At 42.1% G+C, this 22,664-nt stretch overlaps 1 protein-coding gene across 1 annotated transcript in view; it reads right to left on the bottom strand.

Moving 5' to 3' along the window:
* Positions 1 to 21,845, bottom strand: part of NTRK2 (neurotrophic receptor tyrosine kinase 2) — a gene marked incomplete at both ends in the record, with an annotated part of 196,875 nt that extends 175,030 nt beyond the window's left edge. The window contains 3 exons of the mRNA XM_082301024.1: positions 2,180 to 2,251; positions 2,483 to 2,557; positions 21,637 to 21,845. Of these exons, the coding sequence (XP_082157150.1) occupies positions 2,180 to 2,251; positions 2,483 to 2,557; positions 21,637 to 21,845 (356 nt within the window). The remainder of the gene's footprint in view (positions 1 to 2,179; positions 2,252 to 2,482; positions 2,558 to 21,636) is intronic.
* Positions 21,846 to 22,664: the final 819 nt, after the last annotated feature.

Here is a 22,664-nt window from a genome sequence, read left to right as displayed (position 1 = left end):
ACCAGTTGCTGCACCTTCTGTGGTGTTCATCTGCCCAGACAGCTGAGAAGGTCTTCCAAAACTCTATTCATCTTGCTCCAAACTAAACTCATTACTTCTCACACTGTACTCACGGTCATGGAGAGAACTGACAGCTTTCCTCATCATAATTACTCTTCTTTTAAAGATAAGATGAGCACAGAAGCATAGAATCATTGAATAATTTGGGTTGGAAGGGACCATTAAAGGTAATCTAGTTCCAGCTCTCCTGCCATGGGCAGGGCTACCTTCAACTAGACCAGCTTGCTCAGAGCTCTGTCCAACCTCAACCTGAATGCTTCCAGGGCTGGGGCATCCACCATGTCTCTGGGCAACCTGTGCCAGCATTTCAGCAGCCTTTTTGTAAAAAACTTCTTCCTTGTATGTAATCTAAATCAATCCTCTTTCATTTTCAAATCATTATTCTTTGTCCTATTGCAATGATGTATGTTCCTTTTCAATCTCCTCTTTATTGCACTGAACATACTCAGGCTCTAAGCCTCCTTATATTATTTGCTTTACAGGCTCCTTATGGTTCCTTTGCTCTTCTCTGTAGCATCTTCAAGATGAGTAGATTCAGTGTCCTAATCTATATACAGTATTCCAATAGATTCCCCCCCAGCAGCTAAGGTAATGGGGAAAAGATGTAAAAATGTACCACAGAATTCCTTTTGATCCCAGACTTGAATTTGCTTTGTTCTGCCTCATTGCACAGAGAGAGAATCTCACTTCTCTCCCAGTAGAGTCACTAAATCTTTCTCTGCAAATATGCCCCTGAAACAGTATGTTCTTATTGCTATTTCTACAGCCAGTGCACATGCATTTGGCTTTATGGAGTTTCATAGTTTACAACGATAACTCACTGAGCAACTGTTACACAGGCAAACACTTGAATTTACTCTGGAACATACTTCCCTTGTATTACCAACTGATTACAGCAGAAGTTCTTTTTTAATGACTATATGAAGTAATACAAGTTTCACAGGCTCACAACATTGGTTCACACTCCTCTGGTGACTGTACCACATTAAGGACAGCAGAAATGGACATTCATGTCCACTTCCTTACACAAATTAATTGCTGTTCCTTGGAAAATACAGGTCGGAAAGGGATTTCATCTCATGAGCAAAGCAATAAAACCAACCCTGTGTTACGTTCAACAGTTCTTTCCTTTTACAAGGAAGTATCTTACAAAGCCAGGGTTTGGCATTATGTCTTCCCAACTTCATTAGGATAAAAGCAAAGGGTTCAGCTATATGCTAATACATGTTAGTGTTCATCTATTGAAGATGTATGGAGTAAAGCACACAGTTGGAATATTTGGCTAAAACAGGGTACTTGTGAGGAACTGAGCCACTCACATGATCTCAGTGTTTTTTAGGACTACATCCACAGTTTCCCATGTAAGCAGCAAAGTGAGCTACTCTGTCCCACTAGAAGGCACAAAAGTTGTATTAGAAAGAGAACTTTGATCAGTTCAGCCTTTGCTAAAGCATAACATATCTAGGAAAACATAGTCAAAAAGCTGCACAGGTACAAATTCTGCTTCCTGAAGGTCATAAACTATAAATCACATTTGGGTGTGAAAGCAACAGCATTCCTATATTCTGCTCTGGGTGCATTACTTCTGATCTTGAGTGAGCTTTCAAAGTGAATCAAGCCCAGGACTTCGGTTCATGGTTGTGTCACAGTCTCTGGGCACATACACTGGTCAAATTATATTAGATGTGCTCCATGCATGCACCTCCTGCACTGCAGCTGCTAAAATATGTTCATCGAATATCGAATCAGAACTCATTGAATCAGACTAGAGCTAGTCAAACCTGTGTCACTGAGAGTGATGCACACTGTGGACATCATACCCTCAAGACAGGTACTCTTTCTGCTATGTTACTTATCACAAAAGACACAGATGAAGTGCACTGTTAGGGACAGGATCATGAACCGGATGGTCCTTCCACACATGTTTTTATGATCCGCCAGTCCCTTACCAAATACATCTTATTTAAGGGCAATTAATGATAGAAGACCATTCTAAGTCTGTCTCGTTAAAATATTTCTTAATAAAGCAAATGGTATGAGATAGAAGTAAATTAACAATAAATAAATTAACACAAGTTGGGCAGTTTTGACTTAAATTGAAGACACTGTTCTTACTCACATGTATTGTAGGTTCATGTTTTTCACAAAAGCATGACGGGACACAAATCTTAAGCCTGAATCCACCACGGTCCTGGGAAAATAAATAAAGCTGTTAGAATTTGTATTTAAAATACAAAGGGAAGTGTAAAGATAATAACTTTTAAAATAAGAGTTGGGATGAAATCTCTACAAGGCTCATCTGCAAGATTTACAACTTTCCTCAGTAACACACAAAGTTTGGCATACAGTTTGATAAGGTCTCTACATGCTTCTGTAAAAAAATACAGAAAAAACAGCTTTATAAAATGTATCCCATACTCACAGATTTTTAAGTCCAACATAAAATCCAACCTCATTGTCATTGATACTTTCTAAATTGCGCTGATTTGCGATGTAACTGTTGAAAAAGCAAAACAGAAAGAAGTAAGTGGATCCTTCCATAACTTTGACTGCTCAGAGATCATGCACTGAGGTATGAAAGTCAGTAATGATTGCTGACCTACTGCAATTAGTTCAAAGTCCTAATTAGAAGAGCAGAAGTGCTCCTTAAAATCTTCCTCATCATTTAAATGGTACTTTGTGGGACAAGGGAGCAGCTCAGTTTTACACAGGGGAAATGAAGAAAGCAAGTCAACCTGAAGGCCAAATAAAGCTGCATTACAATGTCACCATCCTCCAAAACATGTGTCTCCTCATGGATTTAACAACAACAAAGTGGACAAGTTTAAAGGTAGTACTGGAGTTATCCCCACTTACAGTGAGGGACAATCAAACTTCCCCAGTCTTTTCGATCATGTTGTTAACTTAATCACATCTAACACTTAGTTTTTCCCTGACACAAAGTAATTTCAGTTCTTTTTACAGGGTGTGGCAATGGGGAAACTGAGAAAATAGTTTGTACTTCATGTACACAAGCAGGAATTAAGAGAAGAGAAACTGCCATATTAGACCAAAGAGCTGAGTCCACTCACGTATCATTTACCTCTGCCTAAAAGAATGCAGGCATGTCTTTGTATTATCACCATGTGAGATCTATGAATATCCAGTGACATCCCACAAACTGGAAATTAAAATGTTCACAGCAAATGTATCATTACTTCTGCAGAAAGAAGTTTCACCCTGCAAATCATACAGTCCAGGAAGAAGAAGTAAGTGGAAACTGCAATTCTTCTGACATTACGGGCAGAAAAGTATGCCTGATTTAAGGCATGCCTTGCTAAAGAGTCCACATTTCAAAAGATAGGCCCAGTCCCAGAAAAACTTAAAAGAGATTGACATGTGTTTTCATAAGCATCACAAACTAACCAAAGATGTGGGTTCTCCTAAAATGAGTTAGTCTTTCTTTGCTAGAAGAAAACTTTTCTTCATTCTAAGCATTTTTTAGAATGTATTTAAAGGGAATTCTGATGAATTAGTAAGAAAGTGTATTGCTCTTTCAAAGGCAATCCATGTACCTCAGCTGATTGTGTTAAGAGAAATTCACTGTGTTTCTAAATCCCAGCAGAAGCCTGAGAATCCCATAAGTTGGGATGGGCTCTCCTCCAAAGCTGCAGTGCTGACTTGGGCTATGCTCTCACCATGCACCAGGAAAAGTAAAAAGTTTCCCCTAATGGCATCCATTGTCCCTTGGGAAAAAGAAGGCCAATAAAAAAACAATGCGTGATGCTAGATGGAGCACATTACTACAGCATCATATGACATCGGCTGCTCTGCAAGACTTTTCAGAATAAGATTAACACAGTGTACCCATTAGAAGATAAGAGTCCTTTGTTTTTTGTGTTTCCTTTCTTGAATTTTTAAGACAGGCTGATCTACTATCTTGGCATTTACTAATCTATTTTGTTTGTTTGCTTTTTTGTGAGGTGGTAAGTTTACGTATTTTGCCAAGTAACATGAAATAGTATATAAAAATCTATCAATTCTTTCATCTAAGAGTCCTGCAAGTCAATGATCATACTTCCTCTAAACATGAACTCATTCTTCAGTTAAGTATCGTCTTCTCTGTCACTTGGACCTCGTAATGCTAAAATAAAGTTATGCAAGAGGTTTCAAAGATACCTTCCTCATCCTGTCCTCAGTTATCAAACAACAGGAATCCTTTCAAGGTCAGATAGAGATATGGAAACCACGTAAGAGCAGGAATTAAGGAAAACGGACAGTGAAACACAGAGTATGAAGAGACTCAGATTTAAAGAAAAGAAACAGAATAACCGGTTGCACTAGATAAAAATTAAGCCATAAAAGAAACCCAAAACCCTGACAAACACTGCCAAAATACAGATCCATCACTTAAACACAAGTATCACCCATCCACACCTGGCATTCCAATTTTAATCACACAAACATTTAACCAGAACCACTCACTACAAGAAACTCCAGAACCTGACATAACTTACAGTTTTGCACAAGAATTTGTTAGTGTATTACATCCTGCGTTAAGCCTCAGTGTAAAATAGTTCAGCTCTGCTGAAGCCAATGAAGCTACCACAATTTACTCAGACAAAAATCTTAGTATGAGCACACAATCTGTATAAAAAGATTGGTATTGGTCCACCAGGGAATAGACCAAACAGATTATATTTGGGAAGTAGTAGCATGAGTTTATGGTACCTTCTTTCCTTCTCTTATTGCATTCCTTAGAAGAAACTCTATGTGCAGGAGAGGAGGGCACTCTTTACTCTGAGCTGGTACTAGTTTCTTTAAGATGAATGGTTTGTTATTTCAGTTCCTAGCTGAAAGAACCAAAAGAAACCATTGCTTTTCCGCAGCCATATTGGTTGGGACCCAGAATTTTTGTCTAAGTGCAACTAACTCAGTAACTGCTCTGCAATACACTTGTAAAAACACTCTTGGTACAGAACACAACAGTAAAGCAAAGTTCACACAGTTGGAAATCCTTGAAAAAAGAGTGTACAGATGTAATTTACCATAAACAGGTCTTCTTACACTTCCGTACTCACTTAACAAGCCTGTTTCAAGTTCAGCCTTTGCAGCTATGTCATAGCAGTGAGAAAGAAAAGAGTAGAATGATGTAGCTGTACCCTGTAAGGGGAAGTTGCTCTTCGGTTTAATTTAGAGGGAGATCTGAAATAAAACCTCTCCCTAACTGAAGTCTATTTTTACCTTCTTCACAACTACTCTACCTTAATGTTACTTATCATCAAACATTAATACTCTAAAAGCTTTGACTTGCAGTGGGCGACGCTGAGAAATGTAATTTGCCTGCTTGCCCTTAAGAATATCCACCCTATTCTTTAACTGATCATTTTTATTGTAGCAAAAAGAAAAACATACTGACTCACGGCTGGCTGAAGTCACGTGAAGAGCTTGGAAGCTCCCACTGCACACAACAGCACTGCAGCACTGCCAGAACCTGGCTGGATAGCAGTATACAGACCACACGTATCGGTTCACAAATACTGGCTGCTGCCTCTAAATCAAGCCTGCAGCTGCCTACAAAGATATTTGCTGATTACACTGTAGCATTTTGCCTTTCCTTCAATGAGTAATCAGTAAACAACAATTGTCTTCAGACCTTTAACTTAATCTCCCCATTGTAAACTACAGATTAATTCTAATAAAGGCATTCAGAATCACACACTTAGGATGCACATTGCAACCTACAATACCACGTTCATCTCATCACACTTCAGTGGCTAATGAATAGTGTCACACACACTTCACCACTGCTACAACATTTTGGAAATAATAGCTTAAAATCCTAACCTATAAGAGTCAACTCCTCCAAATAAGACCTCCTTTAAGAGGGTGGTCTTCACTTTTGCTCATTACAAGACTGAAAGGCTACAGATTATGTTTAACATCAGTGAAGCAACTTCTGAACTGCAAGAGCATTAAGAGAAAGTGGGTTCTGATTTTTAAAGCCATCTAGATTACTTTATTCTGTAGTAATTTCAAAAAAGGATTTCATGCCAACTTTCAAATCTTTTCCTTAACCTGAATAAAAATGGCCAGCAGAAATATGCCTTTCTAACATACTTACTCTATTTCCTATACTCCATTTGGAGCTGTAAGGACATGCTGGAAAAAAAACTAGCACATGCTGGTCTTAACAACACAGACGCAAGCAAACAACACTGTAGTGCAGCTCGAGAAGTATTCCTGTTGCCAGAAACTCCCTTTATGGGAAGCATATTTTCTTAACACTACAAAAAATAAAACAATTATATGTCTAGCTCTAGTTCATACAACCGGGGAAAAACGTTTTTTAAATTAATAAACACTCACTGGTGAAATGTGTCTGAACTTTGGGAAAACTTTATATTCCAAGTTATTTTTTCACTAAGTCTTTGGGGGACAAAGGCAGCACACTTCAGACATTGAACTGTCAGTAGATGAATTACCATTTAATGACAGGTCACATATGTCCCTAGTCTATACTACTGTGAGAGCTGTATGTTAACACTGAAAATTAAACATTGAAAACTTCCCTAGTGCCATATCTTCTTACAAACTCAAATGTCATACCAAGTTCATCAAAAGGTAGGCTAGAACTTAGAGGCATTTTCAACAAACGTAGGCCAATTCATTGGTATGCATTAAGATCACGTAAAACTTGTAAACGTGATACATCACTTGGTGAAACCTGGCATATTCAAATGGGTTTTATTTGTAGCCCCTCTGAAACCAAGTTTAAAATAATGCTGAAGTGGTATGAATTCACAGTTGGAAAATGAAACACAGAGCTACACAATGTTGCATATTGGGAACATAAAGTTTCAGACAGATGTAGGCATCAATGGTATAACCTCTGCTCAATCAAGAAACCTTTCTGCAAAGAACCAACCTTCCTTTAGGAAGGAAACTTCTATCAAGCAATGAGCATGATATAGACACCTAAATCCAACAAGTATTCTACAGATATACAAGCTTACTCCAATTATTTTATTCTATTTTGCTTTCTCCATCTGGTACTGTAAGTGCAAGATTTCATGAGGATGACTTCAGGAAACAGAACTTCTACTGCTAGAGGAGCATGCCATAACTCAGGAAAGACGCAGTGTGTTGTGTTGAGACAATCCATGGTGGACTTACCTAGCATTCAGCAATTTTACCAGTGCTTGACTCCATCCTTGGCTGCCTGGTGTCTCCTGACAAATTCTGAGCAAGTACTACAGTGGTATTTTTTTTTTTTTAAACTGTGAATCACCCTGTATATCACAAAGAGTGAAAAACTGGTTGCCACTATCACAGGTTCCCTAAGGGTTTTTTCCTCACATTTAGAGTATTTAACCATAAGTCACAGAAGACTACAGGAAATAGCTCTCCACATGCCAGTACAGCAGCTCTGGAGACAACATAATCAGCTCTGGGATCTTTCTTTACACAGGCATGCCCTTTTTTTGAGCAAATCCTATACTACACACATCCCACACTCAGGTAATGTGTTGTTCAGGACAATCTGGAACTCAGCATCTCACAGGCAAGGTCAGAGATCAGTTAATTTCAAGAATTCCCTGTTCTTGATGTACGGCTGTGTCAACTGCCAGGAGGCAACAGGGCCCAGACATTCTGCTCCACAACAATATACTATTATCCAATTAGTAGCACATAGTTGCCATTGCAAATTGATTCTCCAAAGCCATCATCCTGAACCATTAGTGCCAACCCACCAGTTTAAAGCAGAAGAAAACAGGAATTCAGTGAAGATACCAATCTTTTTTTGGCACTGCAGGAGCAGATCCACACCCTTGCTTATGACTACAACTGCCTGGAATATGGGAAGTCTATGGTTTGCCAGCCAACCTTAGTTCCCACTTTACAGCATGAAGGCAAAGTAAAAATAAATGAATATGCCTGGAATGCAAAGTTTACAGAAAGTTATTGTAAGGCAGGGAAAATGAAATGTAATACATCCTTGGTCTTACTTATGTTTCTGGTTTGGCTTCAAGATGCTTGGTTTTTTCTCTTCAGAAAGCAGACTACCGAATCAAGCAAACTTAAGACATTTCATGCAGCTGTCCAGATTTAATATTTATGCCCTTGATGAGTTCCACCTTCAGAATTACTTTCCCCCAAATTCATGCAGAGCTTATTTAAGTATTTTCTCAGTTAAGAGACCTGGCCTCCCCTTTGAGATCCCCATGTTTGTACATTTGGTATCTCATCAAGACATCAATTTTTGATGTTTTTCCAGGAAAACATGAGAGCTACAGATTAGTTTTTCCTTAGCAAAGGTATTTTGGAAAAGTTGATATTCCTTTTTATTGTCAGAAGGCCAAAAAATGGCCTATTTGTTCTCAAAGAGATATCCTAATCTCTGATGTTATACTTATCTTCAAAACACGTCTTCATCCCCTGTGTATGAAATAATTTATGCAGATTGCTAGGAAGAGGCTTAAACTCCTGTACAGACCCTTTATAATATATATGCTAAAAATGACACAGTAAATTAACATACAAGAGGAGAGTAGTGAATGTGCCCTTCCATTATTTCTCAACAGAAAGCAGTCATAAAGCTATTCTTTATTATTATTGTTGTTGTTGATTATGTTATTATTTCCTAGCAAGGACGAAAGAGCATCTCAAAGGAATGAATAAATACAAATATATGTGACATTTCTTTCTCTCGCAGAACCACCTAGTCTTCAAAAAGTAGTAATGCAAATACCCTCTTTTCAGCACTTGCATACACCATCTCTATAGCTGTCACTGGCCTTGATGCAAATGAGAATGGAAAAACATCAGTTCCACAAGAACACAGTAGAATTTCACACAACCATCCCTTACATGCATCTTTTGAAGTCTCTCAGTGAATAGAAACATTAAAGCTTCTTGGTTGCTGTCAAAACCTTGGAATTCTCTTCCTTTCAGGTGCACATACTCAGACAGCGACTTTCTGGAAAAAATGTCTTAGGTATCTGGACATCCTTCAGAGTTAGACAGCACTTCTGGCATAAATCAGTATCCCTCACAACAGTTTCTTTTTCCTGGCTCTGGGTTCTGACATGTTCAATATTCCTTGACTCTTTCACTCAACATAAGAAAGTCCTTCTGAAATCTCCTTTGAAGTCAGTCTTCTCCCACATATACAATTCTCAGTGTTTGACATTAATATTTGGCTTTTTTCAGTTTAAAATTACTGGCTCTTAGAATATCAAATACTCTAATCAATCTGCTCTGGATCGTTGGATCATCAAGACCTATATCCTCACCTGCTACCCTGTCCACTGTCTCATTCACTGCATGCAGTGGACCTCATGCCAGATACAGATCAAAAAGCAGTACTTCCAAAGGGTGGAGCAACGCTGCAAAACTCAAAGCCATCTATCCAGGAAAATCCATCTATATCCTGTTAATACATTAAATTTGCTGAACAATTTGACTCCTCGCAACTCAAACAATATTCCCCTTTCCATAAACCAGCAAAAAGTTTCTTTTTTCTGTTTTTATTTAAGTCTCAAGAGACTACATATGGTCATAACCTCTACCCCTTTTCTGTGCAAATATTACATGAAGAACCCAACTGGTAGACGTTTTTCCATTCCGCAAATGATATCATCTGCTGCCATGGTTCACAATTGGTTTCCTAGGCTCCTTTCTAATACCTGTGAAGTATCTCGTGTAGCCCTGACCACAGATCTGTGTCTTCTCCAAGACATTCTTGTCTTTTAATGAAAAACACACATGAATAGAATTTCACATTATGTTACTGAAACATTCCAAGAGGGTTATGGGTTGTCCTTTTGTCTTTCCATGATACTGACTTTCCTGACATTTACCTCCTTCTAGCACTAGAACAGGTTGCCACCTTCTGTATGTCGACATCAATCTTACCACTTAAATTTAGCCAATGCATTTTTCGGAGAGCGTTTCAATCATTTGTGTTGCCTTTCACAGTCATTCTTCACTGTTTCACATTTATGTGCTCTTCACAGTTTCCTATTTCACCTCATCACATTTATTTACATTACTGTATAGTCCACTTCTCATTTTAGTTGGCCAGTCTTTGGAATTCACAGCTTCTTCCATTAGCATTATTCTACTTGAGGAATCCTGTTCTTCATTTAACATAAGTAGTTTCTTACTTACACTGCATATATTAGCATAGTGATGTGTTTATTAAGCTTTCTGCGCAATTGTCAGAATCCAGAATATTTCTAATGCTCATGCTGACTGCCACATTGCTGTTACTGTTTCCATAACTTTCCACGCCCTTGTACTAGGCCAGTTTGATTTTGAGCAAATTCTCTGTCACAATGGTACACCCAGACAACCGTCCTATGTCTTTCAGTTTTCTCTTTGTATTTCTGTATGTTTTGCTATGCGACAAATGCAATGCTCCTTCTACACTGTGATCAACTTGTACTTAAAGCCTGCTCACGGATTGTAGTGGTTTGGTCTAAAATACTCATTTTAGGCGGAAACACCCTGATAGAACCTATCAGCTGGCCAGCTGATAGGTTCTATCAGTTCCCAGAGGAAACTGTAAGCACCCCTTAGCAAGGGCATCCCTTCCAGGACTATGCTTGCTAACCTATGACACGGATGTATTTGTTGTTATACATCTAAAGTATAAGGAAAATACACTCTTTTGTAAGCATTTCTTTTCCATTTGAATAGTTTGAAGTCTTAGATCACCTTCTCTACCATTTTACCTTCGAATGAAACTCTTACCCTGCATGAACCTGTTTCACAAGGTGACATCTTTAGCTAGTCTTCAACCTTCTTCTCTACCCCTGCAAAGCTGCCTTCTCCTCACCACCACTACTTTCACAGCATTCTTCATTTACCTTCAAAGCTTTTGTCACTGCTTATAAGCAGAGTAGTATATCTCTCATTCTCCAGCCTGTTTCTGCTTACGGTTCTCATGACTGCATCCCAGTAGCAGACACACCTTCCAGCATTCCTCCATCCTACACACCCTCTGCAGCATTGCCCCTGTCCCAAGACATACATGGTGATGGTGAATTCTTCACCTGCAAATACAAGATTGATCAGTATTTTGAGGATACCTCCAGCTGCTGGGACTCTCACCTCCTAAACCTTCTATTTTAGACACTCAGTGTGAAGAGCAACACTGCTACAACTTCATTAAAAGTCACGAGGACACAGAGAAGTGCTCTAAAACAGGCAAAAACCCTTCATGCAACCAAGCCATGCAAGAGAAGGAACAACTGCCCTGTCTCAATGCAGACAGGAGTGCCACAAACAGTTGGAAGAAATGTTCAGAGCAGGAAAGGAGGAGTCTTTCTTCCACCCACACCAAACTCTAAGGCAAGTAGTATCTATTTCTGCACCTGTGCTACCTTCATATCCCCTAAATGACATAGGCTTCAGGCAACAAGACAGTCATAGCACACAAACGTGATCCAAGATTTGCAGTGGTGTTTACAGCAGAAGTAGTATCCAGCATTAATATTTTTCTATTTAGGTGCCTTGATGTTACATGGATTTGTGCCAATTCAAAATGTTTGCAATCTGTTGTAATTTTATTATATTTATAAATAATGCCAAAAGCACTGCCAGCCAGTCAAGGGAGGGGATTGTGCCACTTTCGTCTGCACTGGCTGCACCCCAAATATTGTGTGCAATTTTGGGCACCACAGTATAAGAAAGACATTAAACTATTAGAGACCATCCAAAGGACAGCAACAAAAATGGTGAAGGGTCTTGAGGGGAAGCCGTATGAGGACCGGCTGAGGTCACTTGGTCTGTTCAGCCTGGAGATGGGGAGACTGGGAACAGACCTCATCACAATCTACAACTTCCTCATGAGGGAAAGGGGAGGGGCAGACACTGATCTCTCCTCTATGGTGACCAGTGATAGAACCCGAGGGAATGGCCTGAAGTTGTGTCGGGGGAGGTTGAGGCTGGATATAACAAAAGAATTTTTCACCCAGAGGGTGGTTGGGCACTGGGAAAGGCTCCCCAGGGAAGTGGTCACAGCACCAGCCTGACAGAGTTCAAGAAGAATTTGGACAATGCTCTCAGGCACGTGGTGTGACTCTTGGGGATGGTGCTGTGCAGGGCCAGGAGCTGGACTTAATGATCCTTGAGGGTCCCTTTCAACTCAGCATATTCTGTGGTTCTGTGATATGTGCACAGTAGCGTCTTAGAAATACGCTTACTTACTACCACTCTAAACTTAAAACACTTAAAGCATATGCTTATGTACACTACATAGTTAGACCCATGGAGTCAACAAAACTGCTCCCAGCTGGAAAGTACAGTATATATGTTTACCAGGTGAAGATCACCGTATGCATCTTGTGTTCCAAAACCTGTTTCTAAAAATTAGAGGTAAGACTGGAGAGGAGAATAGGAGATGAATATGCAATAGACTATTCACCCACCTAGTGGGTGGAAAAATTGGGGGGGCGGGGAAGATATCTTTGTATGAGGTTGAAGACCACAGATTTGGAGGAAATGCTGTAAATAATGCTCCAGAGGTACCAGGTTCAATTTCTTCCTCTCCCTAAGGAAATATGATTCCAGTCTCTCAGAAGATACCAAATTTACAAAGCCATCTGAAAGAAGGTAATCTCTACCTTACCTGTTTATGCTGTTCTCATTTTTGCTTTAATTGAGCATTCAGGGAAGCAGGAGCAGGACCCAGCTGTCTCACTACACAAATAACCATCACAGCCTCTTAGCTAAACAGACTGTCCTGCTCTCTGACCCAAAAGCACGTTTGAATATTCCATGCCAAAGAAGGCAACTCAGACAGGAAGAACCAAGGCAAGCCCACATCTGTACACCATACAGGACCAGCAGTTAAGATGCTGACATGCAAGACCTTCATTCAGACCCATGCTCTGCTTCTAGCAGAGCAGCTCTTCGCATGCATGCTGAAATGGTTACCTAGGACCACAAAATCAATTTACTCCACAGTATGACCCTGCTTGCTAAAACAAAGGTCTTGCTTTTGCCCCTCACTCCAGTGACCTAAGTCCCCAATGTTTTCTTAATAGCCAGTGGAGATGGAAGGGGATGACTGCATTGGGTAATTTGCAGTGCGACCCTAATTCAGCCTCCTGAATCACTTCCTGGAAGAAGCGTGTTCTCCATTGTGAGAGTAGCCAGCTGAGTTAAGTGCCTTCACAGTTAGTAGGGAGTTGCCAGATTATAAATGCCAAGGCCTGGGACAGTCCCAGACATGATTAGTGAGTCCAGCGCATGACGCCCACAGCACATGCTGTGGAAAGGTCTCCCAGTCCATGCCCAGTAAGCCTGACAAGCCCAGTTTGTGCACATGATTTATCCACATATGCTTGCTGCACTGTCTGGCATTCAGAAAACCAGACAGTTGTTGCAAAAGAATGGGAAAAGTCACATCCTATGCACTCTTTACATGCATCTTATTGTGCAACATGGGGCAACCATGCTCTGCAAGATACCTGCTGAACACAGCCTTACTTAGTTTTACAGGTATGGTTAAGAAATTAAAAAGGTAAAACTAACTTTATTTACATCTAAAACTGGAAGATTTTTTTTGGCTCACCTGTCAAACCAAGAGGAAAAATAGGTGACTTTCCCAGCTTCAGCTACAGCTCTGTGGACAGATCCCTCCATAAGGAGCTCAGAAGCGTTGCCATTTCACTGTTGTCTATTTCAGCAATGGACTGACTCAATGTTGATTAATGCACTGCCTTTCCTTTATTTATATATCAGACAATTGTACACAATGAACCATATATCCTCTATGAATTCATAGCAGGAGCTGCAACTTTTTTTGCACATGGAGGTTCATTCCAAAGCAAAATTATCTAAAATACTGTAAAAGGCTCCTTCCTGAAATACTCAATCTCAGCTTCCACTTACCTCAACGTATTTAGTATTCATACAGAATGAAAATACAATGAAAGGCAAAAAAATCTGCAAGTCAAAAACACATCAAGTAATTGAGCAACAGGCCCCATCTCTTCCAAACTTAAAAAAAGCAAGAAAATTCCTGAATCAAGCTTCCTTTCATCCTTCACATACGTATTCTAAACTATGCTGGTGAAACACTGATTCCATTCATTTTAGTCACTGACTTTACATCGGCCAGAATCCCAGCCGCGGCTTCCCCCTGCAATGAAAAGCATCTAACTACCTTGCAAGATCAGGACTAGTCTGCTTTAGCAAAGTAAAATTCAACTTACACCACTCAAAGATTACAATCTGTCAAAGTGCCTCTGAAAATAGCTTGGACACCTTTGAGTTGCTTCCTTCCATCTTGTCTTACTTCTGAAGAAAAAAAAATCTCATTACTTCAGGCCCTGTCTAGGAACAAAAGAATATTGACCTGAAACCTGATCTCCAAGAATTTATCCTAACAATGAAAACATAACACAGAAACATATATGGCTGAATTGGTATTAAAAATATTTAAGTTTCAGCTATAGCCTCTGTAAATGATCAACACTCAATGCAGGTAATTTTCTTACAAGAAAATAGTAAAAAATAAATGCAGAATTTCCATGGTGTGACTGCTTTCCAGTAACTCCACTACAATTGTGCAATGTAACCATGAGATGATTGCTGAATTCAGCACATTGCACGGAGGAAGCAGAGCAGCAAGTGAGATGGAAATCCTGGATTTCAGGAGAGATAACATTAGCCTCTTCAAGGATCTTCTTGGAAGACTACCATGGGAACAGGCCCTGCAGAGAGAGGGGTTCAAGAAAGCTGGTCAATAAATATTCAAGCATCACCTCCTCCAGGCTCAAGACCAGTGCATCGTGACAAGTAAGAAATGGGGCAAAGAGGGCAAGACAGCTGCATGGATGAGCAAAATTCTCCTGTCAAAAGTGAAGCACAAGCAGGAGAGATACACAGGAAGTGAAAGCAGGAATGGGACACTCGCAACAGACATAGAGATGCTGTCCTGATGCGATGCATTCACATGTGCTGAGGAAGCTGGCAGACAGCATAGCTGGGCTGCTTGCAGTTGCCTTGGAAAAGTCATGGCAATCAGGAGAGGTGTCTGAGGACTGGAAGAAAGTAAATGTCACCCCGGTCTTCAAAATGGGCAAGAAGGAGGACCCAGAGAACTTCCATCCAGTCAGCCCCACCTTGATCCCTGGAAAGATGATGGAGTGCCTCATTCTGGAGGCCATCTTTATCCACATGGATGGCAAGAAGGTGATCAGAATTAGTCAGCATGGATTCAGCAAAGGGGAATCATGCTTGACCGACCTGATTGCTTTCCATGATGGGACAACTACCTGGATGGATGAGGGGAAAGCAGTGGCTATTGTCTACCTCAACTTCAGCGAGGCTTTAGATGCTGTCTCACACGATATCCTCACAGGCAAGTTCAGGGAGAGTGAACTAAACGAGTGGACAGTGAGCTGGATTGAGAACTGGCTGAATCCAAAATTGGCAGATCTCAAAGAGCTGCAATCAGTGGCACAAGGTCTAGTTGGAGGCTCATCACAAACAGTGTCTCCCATGGGTCAATACTGGGTCCAGTGTTGTTAAATTTGTTCGGCAGTGACTCAGAGGGACAGATGCCTCCTCAGCAGGTCACAGATGACACAAAGCTGGAAGCAGTGGCCAATACCCCAGGATGCAGCCTTGACAGGGTGGGGAGATGGGCAGAGAAGAACTGTCTGAAATTCAACAAAGGCAAATGCAGGGTTCTGCACTGGAGAAGAATAACCCCAGGCAACATCACAGGCTTGGGCTGATCTGCTGGAAAGCAGCTCTGAGGAGGACCTGGGGGTCCTGGTGGACAACAAGCTGTCCATGAGCCAGCAGTGTGCCCTGGGGGCCAAGAAGGCCAATGGTGTCCTGGGGTGCATTAGGAGGAGCATTGCCAGCAGGACAAGGGGGGTGATCCTGTCCCTCTACTGTGCCCTGGTGAGGCACATCTGGAGTGCTATGTCCAGTTCTGGGCTCCTCAGGACAACAGAGACATGGAGCTCCTGGGAGAGACCAGCAGAGGGCTATGAAGACGATTATGGGACTGGAGTGTCTCTTACACATAGAAAGGTGGAGGAAGCTGGGCCTGTTCAGCCCTGAGATCAATCAGAGGTGATCTTGCCAATATATGGAAGTATCCGAACGAACAATATCAACAGGACAGAGCCAGGCTCTCCTCGGTGGTGCCAAGCAATAGGACAAGAGGCAATGGGCACAAACTGATGCACAGAAGTTCCACCTGAACCTGAGGAAGAACTTTACTGTGCACTGGAACAGACTGCCCAGAGAGGTTGTGGAATCTCCCTCACTGGAGATGTTCAAAAACCATCTGGACACAACGCTGTGCCATGTGCTCTAGTGGACCCTTCTTGAGCAGGGAGGTTGGACCAGGTAATCCCACCAGTAGTCCCTTTCAGCCTGACCCATTTTGAGATCCTGTGATACTGTACTGTTCTGTTTAACAGTATCTATGTAAAAACACAGAATCTCCATACACACATTTCAGGACAGGTAGTATTCTGGTTTGCCTTTTGCAGTTTCTGAAAATAGAGGTTCACAATCAAACAGGAATTAAGATGCGTCCCAATTATATATGATCATATATAATTTAATAGCAGTGATGTACTACATACATTTGGATGAAGAGATCTTCAGAAACATAACAGCATCCTGTAAAAAAACATATTCACAACCCAAGAAGTAGAAGGTTTCAAACCTCTATGGAATTATGTCTCCATTCGAAATGCATGTAAATTAGTGAATTTACAATCTGCTTTGCATTTTAAAGGACAGTTTTTAAAGAACAGTTTTACAGAGGTAACAAGCTAAATATACATCTAACATCAACAACACATTGAAGCAGTTTTACAGTTCTTTGCTCCATTTCTCATTTTTTATTACTCATTACCTGCTACACTCCTCCTGCTCAGGCAAGGGTATCTGGATTACCACCTTAATGGCCATACTCTTAGCTATTTGTGTAGTTACAGATGAAAAACATGGGAGACATAGAACTAGAGAACTGCAATCAAAAAAAAAAAAAAAAAAAAAAAAAAGGGGATCCCTCTTTACCTTACAATGAAAACCAAAATGGAGAAATCAGGCCCATGTTCAGTTATGTAAAATTTTTTGCTCTACAGTGATTAGCGATCCAGAACATTGCTAAGATACTTTCTCTGTTACACTTGTCAGCATAAAAATAATGAAGAAAAAATAGAACCTGAGAAATCTGGAAAATGCCATCCTAAAGATATCACAGGCTGCACTGCCAAGCCCTGTTTTCTCATTAGGATGGAAAAAAATGGAAGTTTCTTAAAAACAATGTACTCAAGACCAAATCCTTGAATTTATACCAACATCTTTCATTTCAGTACATTCATCCCAAATCTCTCTCAAAACTCTTGGGTGACCAAAGACATAGAGGGAGAGACAGTGTTCCTGCCACCCTGCCCAGCACTGAGTGTCTCCTGAAGGATGCTTCTGTCTTCCAGCCTTATGAGCTGTTTTGTCTCAGCCTGCTTGAGACAGCCTCAGTGGAGGCCCTCAGGAGCCCTATCAGTCCTCATAAACCACAAGGGCAACATCTAGAACAAGACATACAAAAGGTTCCCTGGGAGCAAAAAAATGAATATATACAAAATTCAATGTTTTGTGATCCTGGAGTATTTTTAAAGCCTAGAAATTACAAAACTGGTTTTCACAGTGCTTACTTTTAACTCACCTTAACCAATTACCCAGCTCTTTAAAGGAAGTTTAAAAAAAAAAAGGGACAAATTCCTAAAGGAAGTTATTACGTCACCACAGTCCAAAATGCCTTTAATAATTCGTAGCTTGATGCCTAATGTATTATACAATTCCAAGTCACCAGAAATAACTTCTCAATCCAGCCAAGTCATGCAATGATGCACAGCCAGAAGTTGCTTTGAGGAGGAAGGGGCTAGAGGTTGAGGATCCTTGTAGACAGTTTTATATTACATTAAATCTACAACAGCCTCAAAATCTAGAATAAAAAAGACTCAAAATACCAACAGCTCTGAGCTTCAATGAATTTAAACATGCCCTTTTTTTTAGTACAAGCTCACGTGACTTGTTAAATAATTTACTCTATAAATTACTTATCCTGTCTTACTTATTAACAATTCTAGAGTGCTTTATATAACTGCATTAGAAATTTATTTTGTGGTTTTGAAATGTACGCAATACACAATCACCTCTCTTTTAATAGGCAAGAGCTTAAAAGTCGCCTACTATTTTGTTGGCAAACAGTTCTTCCTGAAAAACACCAATTAATTTCAAACCTCATTCACCTGAATAATCATAAGCAAACATATTAATGACTTGATAACAGAACTGTGAAACTAGGCCAGGAATATACTTGGTACTGCAAGTCACTTTAAAATCAAAGTTTTTGAAGAGTCACATACACTGAAATACAACAGCAATAAATTTTCCTTAATGAGAAAATATTACACTGCTCCTCTTACAAGAAGTCCTGACCACTCTAAAAATTTCTCATTTACTATCCTTTTAATATTTTTGTATGAGTGATCTTGACAAGGACTACTTATTTCCTATTGTGCCTGCAAATGCACGGGTTTTACAAAACTGATAAAGTCTTTTGCTTTTGTCACTCTTGGTCCTTGGCTTTTAATGTATCAGTGACTGATACGATGATCCTAATGCAGAACCTCACTCTGGAGTTCAATTTATCTCCAATAATACCAAAGTGACCAAACAATTATTACAAGTACACTTTGTTATGATAAGCACTGGTACTTGCTTTCCAGATAAAGACCAGCCCACATCATCATCTTAACCAACTGGGCAAATCTAAAATCTATCTTATTTACTGTAATAGAAAACTATGCAAGAACAGCCAGGAAGAGAAAGAGTCAGAGAGATGACTAAGAAAGCACCAGGCATAAATACTTTTATGCCCTCCCACACCAAGTTTCAGCAGCTGGCCTTCATAGGGCTGATGCAGAAGTACCCTCTCCATAGATTTGGATGCTGTATCCAAGCAGGAATCAAGAAATACCTGGACTGGGACAAGACTGCTTATAAACTCTAAACCACAATCTCCACCTATGGACCATAATAGAGGTGAAGCACCTGGGTGTGGTGGAGGCTGCCACAGACATGGTACCTCATCTCTGTTATTCCTGCTGCACCACCTCATCTCTTTCCCATCTCTTAAAGCCAAGTAGAAAACCCTGGCTGCCCACTCACATCCTGCCTGCCTGGTACCATCCACCTGGCCCACAGCCAACCCTCTGCACCACCATGGGCTTCACATACACACCCTGACCATGCAGTTATCCCAGCACTCCCAGTGCCTGTGGCTTGGGTAAGGAACTGAACTCAGAACACATGCCCTGGGTGCCTGTGGCTGTTTTGCCTAGGACTGCAGGATCCACTCCTGTCAAACCCAGGACTGATTTCAATATACTCAGGAAATACATGGGAATAAATTCTTCAAAATAATTGTCTTACACTTTTCTCATGTTATTTATACCAAGAGTAATTCTACCAGAGACCAATGGAATGTATCTGCAGAGCACATAAAAGAAGAACCAGGCCTGAAGCTTCACAAGTGAAATGCAACACTCCAGTCTCCTAAACCTGTTTCTTAGCTAGAGTTAAGCAAGATCTGCAGTGTTAAAAATGGCTTGACAAGCTGTACCTACTGTATTAGAACTGCTTCTGTACATACTTACTGTTTACCAAGCTCACACAATGAAATAATGTGAAAACTACTGCAGTCCAATTTTTAATTTATGTCTATAAACTAATTAAAGGGCCCGTGTTTTATGTTAAAAGCACGTATGAAAAGACCATCTTAAATATGTGCAACAGCATCTCCTGCGAAATCCATGACTCAAAATTATTTTTAGATCACCAAATACAACAACGTGCAATGTCACAGAATGATACAGTAAAAACCAAGAAGAACTGTAAAGACAGTGATGCTCAAAAAACCCAGGAAAATTAAAGCCAAAAGTATCAATGGAAAATGACTAGACATGTTTTAAGTTGATCATGGAAGAAAATGTATTTACAGTATGTGTTTTCTCTTCTGGCCTTTTAAGTCAGAGATTAAATTCTAGAGGAAAATTGCTCTGTTACTTCTAAATAGAATGCACTGGATAAAAAGGCTACCAAAGCCTATAAAAATGATCACAGATGCGTAGCTCAAAGTAATTTTTTTTCTATTTAAGCAATCTACAGAACATTACATAAACATCTGAATCAGTAACAGTCATAACTCCGAAAGACCATTCCTTTATCACAGGTCCTAAAAAAATCACCCAAAGGTAGGCTATATATGAGTAGTAAAAATGAGTGCCTCCAGCTTTTCCCCCAAGCACACGCAGGGAAATGCAGCAAATTGACTCCAACGAACTGCAGGAATGTAGCCCAAAGGCTAGAATTTAATCTAAACTCACACCGTATTTCACAATACTTTTTTATTGTTTCTAAAAGACACTGAAAAACAGAAGGATGGAGAATACAAATAGTGAGAAATCTGTATAGATTTGGACCAAACACGCTGGTATCTTTTTCGTTAAATGCCACAGAAAGCAATTCAAAAACAGGGATACGAAAATATGAGTGAAACAGCTTGAGAAGGTTTTTGTCCCGAGATCTATCATCTACCCATGCAGAATCCAAAATTTTTTGCTCTGCAAGAGGCTTTCTTAGGCAATGTGCGTGCATGCCATAGTGCTCTGAGTGGTGAAACGATGCAGGATTTAACACGAAAAGCTACGTAACTCCCGCACCAAATACTGTCTACAAGGCCAAAGAGGACGGAAACACCACATGGGAATGAGAAGAAAAAAAACTTTTTTCCTCATGGTTAATTCGGGTTCCCTAATTCCCTCCCAATTGCTGACAAGCAGCACTACGTTCATTCCTCTGCAGGTTTTGTATTTTTTCCTTCCAACCACCTCCACTGAGAAGGTCAAAGCAGGTTCGCATTCCTATGGTTAGGGCATGGAAGGCAGTTTGCTGTCACTTTCTGGCGCATCTCTTCCTTTACTTTTCCTTTTTTTTTTTTTTTTCTTTTTATAATAGTAGGATAATAAAACACGAGAAATATGGGGCGAGAAGGGAAGCCACCCACCAAAACTCTCGGTTCACAGCAATAAACTGAGGAAACGAAAGTAAAAAAAAAAAAAAAAAAAAAAAAAGAGAGAGAGAGAAAAATAGAAAAAACCCTCTGTTTCATACCTGCGGCCGCCGCAGAGGTGCGGACTGAGCGGTGAGCACCGCTCGGCAGGAGCTGGGGCAGGGGTCGGAGGTGAAGCCTCAGCCCTGTCCCGCTCCCCAGCTGCCCCCGGTCCCGCTGCAGCCGGCGCCGACCCCCTCCCAGGTCTCCGCATCGCGAACAATTAGGATTCATCATCTAAACGGGCTCGCAGGGGCAGCTCTAGTAAGCCGCGTCCAAAGAAAATCGCACGGGGCTTTTAGGCTTCCAGCCACCGCATCTGCTCTCGGAGCAAGAGCCTCTAAGTGTGGGTGAGTTCCCCGCCACCCCCGCCCGCAGCTTCGCCCGCCTGCTCCAGCCCGTCGCCCCCGCGCCCGGCCCCGGGCCGTACTCACATCTCGGTGACATTATCGCCCTCGGCGCTCCGCTGCGGCACAGGGAAGGAGGCGATGCCCGGCGACGACTTCGTGCACCAGATCCGCCAGGAGCTGCACTCGCAGGACGCGGGGCAGCCCAGCGCACCCGGCCAGCAGCCCAGCACCAAACAGCACAAGCCCCACAGCCGCGCCAGGCCGGGCCCCGGCCTCCGCCGCCAGGACACCATGCTCACTCCAGCACTGCCCCGACGGCCTTCTCCTGCTCCCGCCGCCGCCGCCACCGCCGCTGCCGGGGCGCACGGCCGGAGGGTGCGCAGCCTTCCGCGCCGCGGGCGGGCACCCCGCGACTCACATGGGCGCGCCGCAGCCGCAGCCACAGGCGCCCCGCGGCGCTGACCGCCCCGGGGGCTGCGCGGGGCGGCGGGGGCCGGAGCTGGGCGCCGCGGCGACAGGGGCGAGCGGGGCCTCCGGCGCGGCGCGGCACCTGCCCCTGGCCCCGCGGGCGGACAGCGGCACCGCCTGCCCCCGCGGCTGCTGCTGATGATGCTGCAAAACGCGCGGGGCGGCGGGGGCAGGTGGCGGAGGCTGCGCTCCTATTTGTGGGGGCCGGGCGGCCGCTGCCCGCCGGAGGGACGGCGAGCGGGCGGCGAGGGAGCCGCAGCGAGCGGCGGTGGCGGGGCTCAGAGCTCCGCGCTCGCCGCTTTACGCACCGTCTCCTCCTCCCTCCAGCTGATAATAAAGCAGCTCCGGCTCCTGCTCCAGCCAAAGACGGGGAGCTGCCGGCAAAGTGACGTGGGGCTGACGCAGAGAGGGGCAGAAACTCCACAAAATGAGCCTGAAATAAAAATGAAAAAAAAGACAAGAGAGGGAGGAGGGGGGAGCGGGGGAGAGGGAGGATGCCGAAGAGCAGATACCAATGGGCAGCCTGCGCTTGAGCTTTCAGCCTCGCACGTACATATACACACACACACATACAGGCGTACACGCACTCCGCGGGACGGGCAGCGCGCCGCCGCCTGTGCGGGCTCTCAGCCCCGCCGGGCGGA

This window comes from Coloeus monedula (genome assembly GCF_965178545.1).
Source record: "Coloeus monedula genome assembly, chromosome: Z".
NCBI classification, from domain to species: Eukaryota; Metazoa; Chordata; class Aves; order Passeriformes; family Corvidae; genus Coloeus; species Coloeus monedula.
The sequence above is the reverse complement of the archived record's forward strand: the minus strand, read 5'-3'. Positions and strand labels throughout refer to the sequence as shown.